This window comes from Chiroxiphia lanceolata, unplaced genomic scaffold (genome assembly GCF_009829145.1).
Source record: "Chiroxiphia lanceolata isolate bChiLan1 unplaced genomic scaffold, bChiLan1.pri scaffold_59_arrow_ctg1, whole genome shotgun sequence".
Lineage (NCBI taxonomy): Eukaryota > Metazoa > Chordata > Aves > Passeriformes > Pipridae > Chiroxiphia > Chiroxiphia lanceolata.
Genome location: NW_022476527.1, coordinates 194,006 through 205,272, shown reverse-complemented (window position 1 = coordinate 205,272; position 11,267 = coordinate 194,006). Strand labels below are relative to the sequence as shown.

At 65.1% G+C, this 11,267-nt stretch overlaps 2 protein-coding genes across 3 annotated transcripts in view; one reads left to right on the top strand and one right to left on the bottom strand.

Annotated features, from left to right (window-relative positions):
* Positions 1-84: 84 nt before the first annotated feature.
* Positions 85-7,315, bottom strand: LOC116781703 (zinc finger protein ZIC 5-like; the record flags this gene model as incomplete). Its single annotated transcript, XM_032677403.1, has 4 exons — positions 7,190-7,315; positions 6,152-6,322; positions 3,478-3,595; positions 85-291 (listed from the first exon to the last, which is right to left on the bottom strand). Coding segments are annotated over exons 1-4 (622 nt in total), but the record flags the coding sequence as incomplete, so codon positions are not given.
* The window catches only part of RUVBL2 (RuvB like AAA ATPase 2), a 16,989-nt gene continuing 12,828 nt past the window's right edge, over positions 7,107-11,267 (top strand). Inside the window, exons 1-4 of one of the 2 annotated variants that reach the window (XM_032677465.1) lie at positions 7,107-7,325; positions 9,899-9,947; positions 10,823-10,878; positions 10,971-11,112. In XM_032677465.1, the coding sequence (XP_032533356.1) occupies positions 7,314-7,325; positions 9,899-9,947; positions 10,823-10,878; positions 10,971-11,112 (259 nt within the window). In that variant the 5' untranslated portion in view covers positions 7,107-7,313. Of the gene's footprint in view, positions 7,326-7,392; positions 7,412-9,898; positions 9,948-10,822; positions 10,879-10,970; positions 11,113-11,267 lie in introns of those variants that run through there. The other variant, XM_032677466.1, reaches the window with a different exon arrangement.

Below are 11,267 nucleotides of genomic sequence, written 5' to 3'. Positions count from 1 at the left end.
CATTTCCCTCAGTCCCCTGATCCCGTGAGTCCCTCCCTGACGCCGTGGGGGTCCCTGGGTGCCCCTCTGGGTGCCTCCCCCTGCCCCGTGGGGATCCCTGGGTGCCCACCTTGCATCCCTGGGCGTTCATGGCGGCGAGGGTGCGGCGCAGGGCGGGCTGGGGGGGCTCGAGCAGCTCCACCTGGGTCCTCACCGAGCTCTCCACGTAGGGCCCCACCAGCACGTAACTCTCGCCCCACTCGTCCGCCGTCACCCGCGCCTTGGTCTGGAGAACTGTGTAGATCCCCCCCACTGCGGGGGGGAAACGGGGGGTCAGGGGGTCCCCAAGGACACCCGGGACCCCCCTGAACCCACCTGGAAACCTGGGACCTCCCCCCGAAATGTGGGACCCCCAAAACCCCTCCCGAGACATGTGGAGCCTTGGGTTGCAGGACAGTGTAGATCCCCCCCACTGCGGGGGGAAAACGGGGGGTCAGGGGGTCCCCAAGGACACCCGGGACCCCCCTGAACCCACCTGGAAACCTGGGACCCCCCTGGAATCCCCCTGGATACCTGGGACCCCCCCAGAAATGTGGGACGTCCCAAAACCCCGCCAAGACACCTGGGACCCCCCCAAACCCCCTCCAGGACAGCTGGAGCCTTGGGCTGGAGAACTGTGTAGATCCCCCCGACTTTGGGGGGCAAAAGGGGGGTCAGGGGGTCCCCAAGGACAGTTGGGAACCCCCAGACATCTGGGACCCCCCCCCCCCAAAAATGTGGGGCCTCACAAAACTCTGCCAAGATATCTGGGACCCCCCCAATCCCCCTCCAGGACACGTGGAACCTTGGGCTGGAGAATCGTGTAGATCCCCCCAACTCTGAGGGGCAAAAGGGGGGTCAGGGGGTCCCCAAGGACACCCAAGACCCCCCTGGAATCCTCCGAGACACCTGGGACCCCCCTGAAACACTTCTGGACAATGCAGACCCCCCCCAAATTCCATCCAGGACACCTGGGACCCCCCAAAACACCTGGAACCCTGTAGGGTGGCACCGTGTAGATCCCCCCCCAACCTTGGGGGCAAAAAGGGGGGTCAGGGGGTTCCCCAAGGACAGTTGGGACCCCTCCTGAGACCCCTCGGACACCTGGGACCCCCCAAACCCCTCCTGAGACCCCCCGGACACCTGGGACCCCCCAAAACCCCCTCCAGTACCCCCCTGAGCCCCCCTGGACCCCCCAATCCAGAGCCCCCCAAAAGCCCCCTGGGGGGGGATTGGGGGGCTGTCCCGGTGCATTGTGGGAGGTCCTGATGTCCCATCATGCACCGGGGCAGGGGGTATCCCACAATGCACTGGGGGATATCCTGGAATATCCCACAATGCACTGGGGATATCCTGGAATATCCCACAATGCACTGGGGATACCCTGGAATATCCCACAATGCACTGGGGGATACCCTGGAATATCCCACAGTGCACTGGGGGATACCCTGGAATATCCCACAATGCACTGGGGGATACCCTGGAATATCCCACAATGCACTGGGGATACCCTGGAATATCCCACAATGCACTGGGGATACCCTGGAATATCCCACAATGCACTGGGGTGATACCCTGGAATATCCCACAATGCACTGGGGGATACCCTGGAATATCCCACAATGCACTGGGGGGATGCCCTGGAATATCCCACAATGCACCGGGGTGACACCTTCAACCACACCCTGGAATATCCCACAATGCACTGGGGATACCCTGGAATATCCCACAATGCACTGGGGGATACCCTGGAATATCCCACAATGCACTGGGGGATATCCTGGAATATCCCACAATGCACTGGGGATACCCTGGAATATCCCACAATGCACTGGGGGATACCCTGGAATATCCCACAATGCACCAGGGTGGCATCTTGGACCAGGCCACCCTGGAATATCCCACAATGCACCAAGGGGATACCTTGGACCACACCCTGGAATATCCCACAATGCACCAGGATAACACTCTTGGATCAGGCCTTGGAATATCCCACAATGCACCGGGGTGACACCTTGGACCACACCCTGGAATATCCCACAATGCACCAGGATAACACTCTTGGATCAGGCCTTGGAATATCCCACAATGCACCAGGGTGACACCTGAGGGGATGTCCTGGAATATCCCACAATGCACCGGGGTGACACCTTGGACCACACCCTGGAATATCCCACAATGCACCGGGGGGGTACCTTGGACCAGGCCACCCTGGAATATCCCACAATGCACTGGGGGGAACACCCACAGTATCCCACAATGCACTGGGGCCTGGGGTATCCCATGATGCCCCGGGGCTCCCATCACCCCCCCCCCACTAAATTCCAACCCTGGGACCCCCCCCCATATCCCAGAATGCACCGGGGCACCCCCCGACCCCCCCCCCAATCCCACCTGCCCCCCCCAGCAGCAAAGGATCATGGGATGGGTCAGGACCCCCCCCCCCCCCCCCATCCAATCACTGGGTGGGTTTGGGGGGTCCTGGGGGGCTCAGGAGGTGGTTTGGGGGGGACTGTGGGTGCCTGGGGGGGTTCAAGAGGCGTTTGGGGGGGTCCTGGGGGATGGTCTTGGGGGTCTCAGGGGTCCAGGGGGGGTCAGGAGGAGTTTGGGGGGGTCCCAGGGAGGTCCAGAGGGCACCTGGGGGGTCCTCAGGTGTCTGGAGGGCGGGGGGGGGTTCAGGAGGGGTTTGGGGGGTCCCAGGTGTCCATGGGGTGGTCCCAGGGGTCGGGGGGGGGGGGTCCAGGGGGCATCAGGAAGAGTTTTGGGGGGGTCCCAGGTGGGTCTGGGGAGCATCTGGGGGGGTCCCAAGGCTCCAAGGGGGGTCCCAGGGGGGTCCCCAAAGGGTTTTTTGGGGGGGTTTTGGGGAGGGGTCTCACCTTTGTTGGCCACAGGAGTCAGGAGGGGTCTGGGGGATCCCAAGGAGGATCTTGGGGGTCCCAGGGGGGTCTGGGGGTGTTGGAGGGGATCCCAAAGGGCATTTTTGGGGATTTTGGGGGGTGTCTCCCATTTTCTGGCCACCTCCCAGGCCACAGGAGGGGTCAGGAAGAGTTTGGGGGGTCCCAAGGAGGATCCTGGGGGTCCCAGGGGGGTCTGGGGGGTGTCAGAGGGGATTCCAAAGGGGATTTTGGGGGGTTTTTTTTGGGGGGGGGTCTCACCTTTGTTGGCCACCTCCCAGGCCACAGGAGGGGTCAGGAAGAGTTTGGGGGGTCCCAAGGAGGATCCTGGGGGTCCCAGGGGGGTCTGGGAGTGTCAGAGGTGATCCCAAAGGGGATTTTGGGGGTTTTTTTTGGGGGGGGTCTCACCTTTGCTGGCCACCTCCCAGGCCACAGGAGGGGTCAGGAGGGGTTTGGGGGGGTCCCAGGGCTCCAAGGAGGATCCTGGGGGTCCCAGGGGGTCTGGGGGGGTGTTAGAGAGGATCCCAAAGGGGATTTTGGGGGTTTTTTTGGGGGGGGTCCTCACCTTTGTTGGCCACCTCCCAGGCCACCTCGAAGAGCACGACGTTGTCGGGGGCTCCGGGACCCCCCCAGTCCTCCAACCCCGGGAGGGAACTCACGGACACACTGCGGGCCAGCGGCATCTGGGGGGACCCCAAAAATTGGGGGGGGGGTCACTAGGGGTCCCCAAAAGGGGGGGCACTCATGGCGGGGCAATGGGACCCCCAAAATGGGGGTGGGAGTCACAGGGAAGTCATGGACACACTGGGGGGGCAGCGGCATCTGGGGGGGGCAAAAATTGAGGAGGGGGTCACTGGGGGTCCCCAAAAATGGGGGGGGTCATGGGGGACCCAAAAATTGGGGGGGCACTCATGGGGGGGCAATGAGACCCTCAAAATGGGGGGGGGGGGGGTGACAAGGAACTCACAGACACATTGGGGGGCAAAGGCATCTGAGGGGGGGCCCAAAAATTGGGGGTGGGGTCACTGGGGGTCCCCAAAAATGGGGGGAGTCATGGGTGACCCAAAAAGTGGGGGGGACCCCAAAAATTTGGGGGAAGTCACAGCGAACTCAGGGAGACACTGGGGGGCAGCGGCATCTGGGGGGGGCCCAAAAATTGAGGAGGGTCACTGGGGGTCCCCAAAAATGGGGGGGCACTCATGGGGGGGCAATGGGACCCCCAAAATGGGGGTGGGAGTCACAGGGAAGTCATGGACACACTGGGGGGGCAGCGGCATCTGGGGGGGGCAAAAATTGGGGGGGGGTCACTGAGGGTCCCCAAAAACGGGGGGGGGGTCATGGGAGACCCAAAAAATGGGGGGAAACTCCAAAAATTGGTGGGGGGATCCTGGGGGGGCATTGGGATTCCCCCCCCCCCCAGTGCTCCAGCCCTGTCAGGGAACTCAGAGGACCCCAAAAATGTGGGGGGGTCATGCGGGAATCCCCCCCAGGACCCCCTCATAGCAGCCCCCCCACCCATGGGACCCCCCCAGCCCCATAACCCCCCTCAAGACCACGAGGGACCCCCCCCAAACCCATGGGACCCCCCATAGAAGCCCCCCCCAGGATCCCAAAAGACCCCCCCCAGCACCACGAGGACCCCCCCTCAGGAACCCCCGACCCTCATGGGACCCCCTCACCCCTATAACCCCCCCCATACCCCCCTCAGCACCACAAGGACCCCCCCCGGGAACCCCCCCAACCTTATGGGACCCTCTTAGACCCCCCCCACAGGAGCCCTCTCACCCATGGGACCCCCTGAGACCCCCCCAGAGAAGCCCCCCCCACCTATAGGATCCCCTCAGGACCCCCCCCATAGGAGCCCCATAACCCCCATAACCCCCCAAGACCCCCCCTCACCAATGGGACCCCCTCAGAACCCCCCCAGAGAAGCCCCCCCCACCTATAGGATCCCCTCAGGACCCCCCCATAGGAGCCCCCCCCCCCATAACCCCCCTGAGGACCACGAGGGACCCCCTATAGGAGTCCCCCCCAAACCCCCATAAACCCCCAAGACCCCCCCTCAACCACGGGACCCCTCCAGAGAAGCCCCCCCACCTATAGGATCCCCTCAGGACCCCCCCATAGGAGCCCCCCCCACTCCCATAACCCCCCTCAGCACCACGAGGGACCCCCCACAGGAGCCCCCTCAGACTCCCATAACCCCCCAAGACCCCCCCTCAACTACAGGATCCCCTCAGACCCCCCCTTAGGAGCCCCCCCACCTATAGGACCCCCCCATAGGGGCCCCCCTTACCCCCATAACCCCCCTCAGCACCACGAGGGACCCCCCACAGGAGCCCCCTCAAACCCCCATAACGCCCCCAATACCCCCCCTCACCCTCGGGACCCCCTCAGGACCCCCCCATAGGAGCCCCCCCACCCTCATAACCCCCCTCAGCACCATGAGGGACCCCCTCATAGGTGTCCCCCCCAAACCCCCAAGACCCCCCCTCAACCACGGGACCCCCCCAGAGAAGCCCCCCCACCTATAGGATCCCCCCACAGGAGCCCCCCCAGGCCCCCATAACCCCCCAAGACCCCCCCCCCATCCACGGGACCCCCTCATACCCCCCCTTAGGAGGCCCCCACCTATAAGACCCCCCCACAGGAGCCCCCTCAGACCCCCATAACCCCCCCAAGACCCCCCCTCACCAATGGGACCCCCTCAGAACCCCCCCAGAGAAGCCCCCCCACCCATAGGACCCCCTCAGGACCCCCCCATAGGAGCCCCCCCCCCTCATAATCCCCCTCAGCACCACGAGGGACCCCCTATAGGAGTCCCCCCCAAACCCCCATAAACCCCCAAGACCCCCCCTCATCCATTGGACCCCCTCAGACCCCCCCCCAGGAACCCCCCCACCTATAAGACCCCCTCAGACGAGCCTCCCCCCCCCATAACCCCCCTCAGCACCACGAGGGTCCCCCCCTCCACCCATGGGACCCCCCCACAGAAGCCCCCAGGACCCCCCCACACCCAAAGACCCCCACAGAGAAGCCCCCCCCCCCCACGGGACCCCCCTATAGGAGCCCCCCCACCCCAATAACCTTCATCAGCACCACGAGGGACCCCCCCAGCATCCCCCAACCCCCCCAGGACCCTCCCCAGGGGTGTCCCCTTTCCCGTGGGGGGGGTCCCGGAGGGGTCTCTCGGTCCGGGGGGGGGTCCCGGGGGGGTTTCTTTGGGGCCCCCCCCTCACCTCCCCGCGCTCCCGCAGCTGATCGCGGACTGACCCCTCCCGCCCCCCGTCCCCCGGGCCACGCCCCCTCCCCCCGCCACCGCCACGCCTCCCACCGCTGATTGGCTGAGCCGGGGAGAGGGGGGGACACGGGCGGGGGGGGCGGCACGTGGGGGGGGAGAGGAGGGGCGGCTTAAAGGGGCAACGGCGCCTTAAAAGGGCAACGTGGGGGAGGGGACGGTGGGGGGCTGGGGGGAGGTTATGGGGCGGGGGGAGGGCAGGGCAGGGCAGGGCAGGGCAGGGCAGGCCAGGCCAGGCCAGGCCAGGCCAGGCCAGGCCAGGCGTAGGGGGGGCTTAGGGAGCGGCTCTAGGGCAGGCTCTGGGGCAGGCTCTGGGGCAGTTACCAGGTTGTAGGGTACGACAGGGCAGCTTGTGGGGCTGTAAGGTGTCTATGGGGCAGGTTATGGGGCTGTGGTGTGTCCATGGGGCAGTTATGGAGCCGGTTACAGGGCTGTGGGGTGCCTGTGGAGCAGGTTATGGGGCCGGTTATGGGGCTGTGGGGTGCGATGAGGCAGGTTATGTGGCTGTGAGGAGTCTATGGGATCGGTTATGGGGCTGTAGGGTGCCCACAGACCAGTTATGGGGCCAGTTATGGAACTGCGAGGCATCTGTAGGACAGGTTCTAGGACGGGTTATGGAGCTGTGAGATGTCCATGAGGCAGGTTGGGTTTGTGGGGCTGCAGCACAATTTATAGGGCGGGTTGTGGGGCTGTGGGGTGTCTATGGGGCAGGTTGGGGTTATAGGGCTGCGCTGTAAGTTGTGGGGCTGTAGGGTCTCTATGGGGTCCGTTATGGGGCAGTTTGGGGTCTAAGGAGCACTTTATAGAGCTGTTATGAGACTGCCCATGGGGCAGGTTAGGGTTATGGGGCTGCGGCACAAGTTGTGGGACTGTAGGGTCTCTATGGGGTCGGTTTTGGGGCAGTTTGGGGAGTCTGGGGCCGGACCCCCCCAGCCCCCCTCAAAAGGGGCCCCCCCGGCGGTGCTGGAGGACCGCGCACCATCGAGAGGCGCGGCCAGAGCGGCCGCTCCGCCTCGGCCCCTCCCTCCCCTCCCGCCGTTTCTCTCGGCGTCACTTCCGGCCAGGGCAGCGCGAGGGCAGCGCGGGAGCGGAGCGGCGCCGCCATGGCAACGGCGGTGGGGGAGGGGAGCGGGGCCGGGGGGTCCTGAGGGGGTGGGGAGGGTCTCTGAGGGGTCTGGGGGGTCCTGAGGGGATGGGGAGGGTCAGGGAGCTGCTTGGGGAGTCCTGAGGGGAATAGGGGTGATTTGGCAGGTCTTGAGGGGACTGAGGAGTCCTGAGAGGATAGGAAGGGTCCGGGGGGGGGGGTTGGGGGTCCTGAGGGGATGGGGATCCTGAGGGGATGGGGAGAGTCTTGAGGGGATTGAGGAGTCCTGAGGGGATTGAGGGCTCCTGAGGGGATGGGGAGGGTCCGGGGAGGATTTGGGGGTCCTGAGAGGATGGAGAGAGTCTGGAGGGGGTTTGGGGGTCCTCAGGGTGTGGTGAGGGTCCTGAGGGGATTGAGGGGCCCTGAGGGGATGGGGAGGGTCAGGGGGCTGCCTGGGGAGTCCTGAGGGGAATGGGGGTGATTTGGCGGGGACTGGGGGGTCCTGACAGGATGGGGAGGGTCCTGAGAGGATTGGGGGGCCTTGAGGGGACTGGGGGGCCCTGAGGGGAAGGGGAGGGTCCGAGGGCGACTTGGGGGGTCCTGAGGGGAGTGGGAGTGATTTGGCGGGTCCTGAGGGGATTGAGGAGTCCGGAGGGGATGGGGAGGGTCTGGAGGGGGTTTGGAGGTCCTGAGGGGATGGGGAGGGTGTTTGAAGGGATTAGGGGGTCTTGAGGGGATGGGGAGGGTTAGGGGGCTGTTTGGGGGATCCTGAAGGGGATGGGGGTGATTTGGTGGGGACTGGGGGGCTCTGAGGGGATTGGGGGGTCCTGAGGGGATAGGGAGGGTCCGGGGAGGATTTGGGGGTCCTGAACGGACAGGAAGGGTCTGGAGAGGGTTTGGCGGTCCTGAGGGGATGGGGGGAGAGGTTGGGGGTTCTGAGGGGACGGGAAGGGTCTCTGAGGGGACTGGGGGGTCCCGAGGAGATGGGGAGGGTCAGGGGGCTGCTTGGGGGATCCTGAGGGGAATGAGGGTGATTTGGCGGGTCCTGAGGGGGTGGGAAGGGTTCGGGGGGTTGGGGGTCCTGAGGGGAACGGGGAGGGTTCTGGGGAGGTTTGGGGGGTCTTGAGGGGATGGGGAGGGTCCGGGGGGGAGTTGGGGGGTCCTGAGGGGATGGGGAGGGTCCTGAGGGGATTAGGGGAGGATCTGGGGGGTCCTGAGGGGCTTTGGGGGGGGTCTGAGGGGGTTGGGAGCTCTCTGAGGGGATTGAGGGGGGATCTGGGGGGGTCCTGAGGGGGTTTCTGGGGGTCTGAGGGGGTTGGGGGCTCTCTGCGGGGATTGAGGGGGGATCTGGGGCATCCCTGAGGGGATTGGGGGGGGATCTGAGGGGTCCTGAGGGGGTTTCTGGGGGTCTGAGGGGACTGGGGGGTCTCTGAGGGGAAGAGGAAAGAAGGATCGAGAAGTCCTGAAGGGATTTGGGGGGGTCCTGAGGGGGGGTTGGGGGATCTTTGAAGGGACTGGGGGGGTCTGAGAGGGTTGAGGGACCGCCCAGGGTCACCTCAACCCCCCCAATTTCCCCCCCCCAGACCCCCAAAGTGCCGGAGGTTCGGGATTGGGGGGTTCCTGAGGGGATGGGGAGGGTCCCTGAGGGGATTGGGGGGGATCCGGGGGGTCCTGAAGGGATTTGGGGGGGCTCTGAGGGGGTTGGGGGGGGTCTCTGAGGGGATTAAGGGGGGATCTGGGGGATCCTGAGGGGATTTGGGGGGGCTCTGAGGGGGTTGGGGGGGGGTCTCTGAGGGGATTGGGGGGGACCTGAGGGGGTCCTGAAGGGATTTGGGGGGCTCTGAGGGGGTTGGGGGGTCTCTGAGGGGATTGAGGGGGGATCTGGGGGATCCTGAGGGGATTTGGGGGGCTCTGAGGGGGTTGGGGGTTCTCTGAGGGAATTGGGGGGGTCCTGAAGGGATTTGGGGGGGCTCTGAGGGGGTTGGGGGGTCTCTGAGGGGATTGAGGGGGGATCTGGGGGATCCTGAGGGGATTTGGGGGGCTCTGAGGGGTTGGGGGGTCTCTGAGGGAATTGGGGGGATCTGGGGGGTCTCTGAGGGGGTTGGGGGGTCTCTGAGGGAATTGGGGGGGATCTGGGGGGTCCTGAAGGGATTTGGGGGTCTCTGAGGGGGTTGGGGGGGTCTCTGAGGGGATTGGGGGGGATCTGGGGGGTCCTGAAGGGATTTGGGGGTCTCTGAGGGGGTTGGGGGGTCTCTGAGGGGATTGAGGGGGGATCTGGGGGATCCTGAAGGGATTTGGGGGGGCTCTGAGGGGGTTGGGGGGTCTCTGAGGGAATTGGGGGGATCTGGGGGGTCCCTGAGGGGGTTGGGGGGTCTCTGAGGGGGTTGGGGGGGTCTCTGAGGGAATTGGGGGGGATCTGGGGGGTCCCTGAGGGGAAGGGAGGGGTTGAGGGGTCCTGAAGGGCTTTGGGGGGTCCCTGAAGGGAAGAGGAGAGATTTGGGGACTCCTGAAGGGATTTGGGGAGCCCTGAAGGGGTCTGGGGGGGTCTGAGGGGGTTGAGGGACCCCCCAGGGTCACCTCAACCCCCCCAATTTCCCCCCCCAGACCCCCAAAGTGCCGGAGGTTCGGGATGTGACGCGGATCGAGCGGATTGGTGAGACCTGGACCCTGGGGGGGGGGGCTCTGCTTTTTTGGGGACCCCCTCCCTGGTTTTGGGGGGGTCAAGGGGTTCCCCAAAATGGGTGGGACCCCCAAAAACCCCCCCAACTCCCCCTATTTTCCAGCTGCCCTCTCCCACATCCACAACTGGGACCAGGTTTGGGGGAACCCCCACCCCAATTTGGGGGGTCCCAGCTGATCTTGGGGTGTCCCACCTCATTTTGGGGATTGTACCCCACTTTTGGGGGGGTCAAGGGGTTCCCTAAAATGAGTGGGACCCCCAAACCCTCCCCAACTCCCCGTATTTTCCAGGTGCCCCCTCCCACATCCGCGGGTGGGACCAGGTTTGGGGGGCCCCCCACATAATTTGGGGGCTCCACCCGCCTTTAGGGGGTGTCCCACCTTACTTTGGGGGTCCCACCCCACTCTAGGGGGTGCAAAGGGCTTCCCCAAATAGGGTGGGACCCCCAAACCCCCCCCCAACTCCCCCTATTTTCCAGGTGCCCCCTCCCACATCTGTGGGTGGGACGAGGTTTGGGAAACCCCTACCCCAATTTGGGGGGTCCCAGCTGACTTTGGGGTGTCCCACCTGACTTTGGGGGTTGTACCCCACTTTTGGGGGTGTCAAGGGGTTCCCCAAACAGGGTGGGACCCCCAAAGCCCCCCCCAAACAGCCCCCAAACGCCCTCAAACCTCCTTTCCCAGTTGCCAACTCCCACGTTCATGGGTGGGAATGGCTTTGAGAGACCCCCACCCCAATTTAGGGGGTTCCCCTCTCATTTTGGGGGTCCCACTGCACCCTAAGGGGTGCAAAGGGGTTCCCCAAACAGGGTGGGACCCCCAAAACCCCCCAAATTCCCCCTTTCCCAGGTGCCCACTCCCACATCCGAGGGCTGGGCCTGGACGACGCGCTGGAGCCGCGACAGGTACCGGGGCGGGAGGGGGGGGGGTTGTACCTCTTTGGGGGGGCTCTGCACCCCCAGAATTGGGGGGTTCACCCCTCTCTGTGCCCCCCCAGGTGTCCCAGGGCATGGTGGGCCAGCTCTCTGCCCGTCGGGCCGCCGGGGTCATCCTGGAGATGATCAAGGAGGGCAAGATCGCGGGACGGGCCGTGCTCATCGCTGGGCAGCCTGGCACGGGCAAGACGGCCATTGCCATGGGTGGGTGAGCCCCAAAAAACCCCAAAGTCACCCCAAAATTACCCCAAAACCTACCTCAAAACCTTCTCAAATCGTCCTAAAAAATCCTGCTCTAAAAGCCCTCAAAACTGTCCGAAAACCGTGCTTGTGGCTGGGCAGCCTGGCACGGGCAAGAC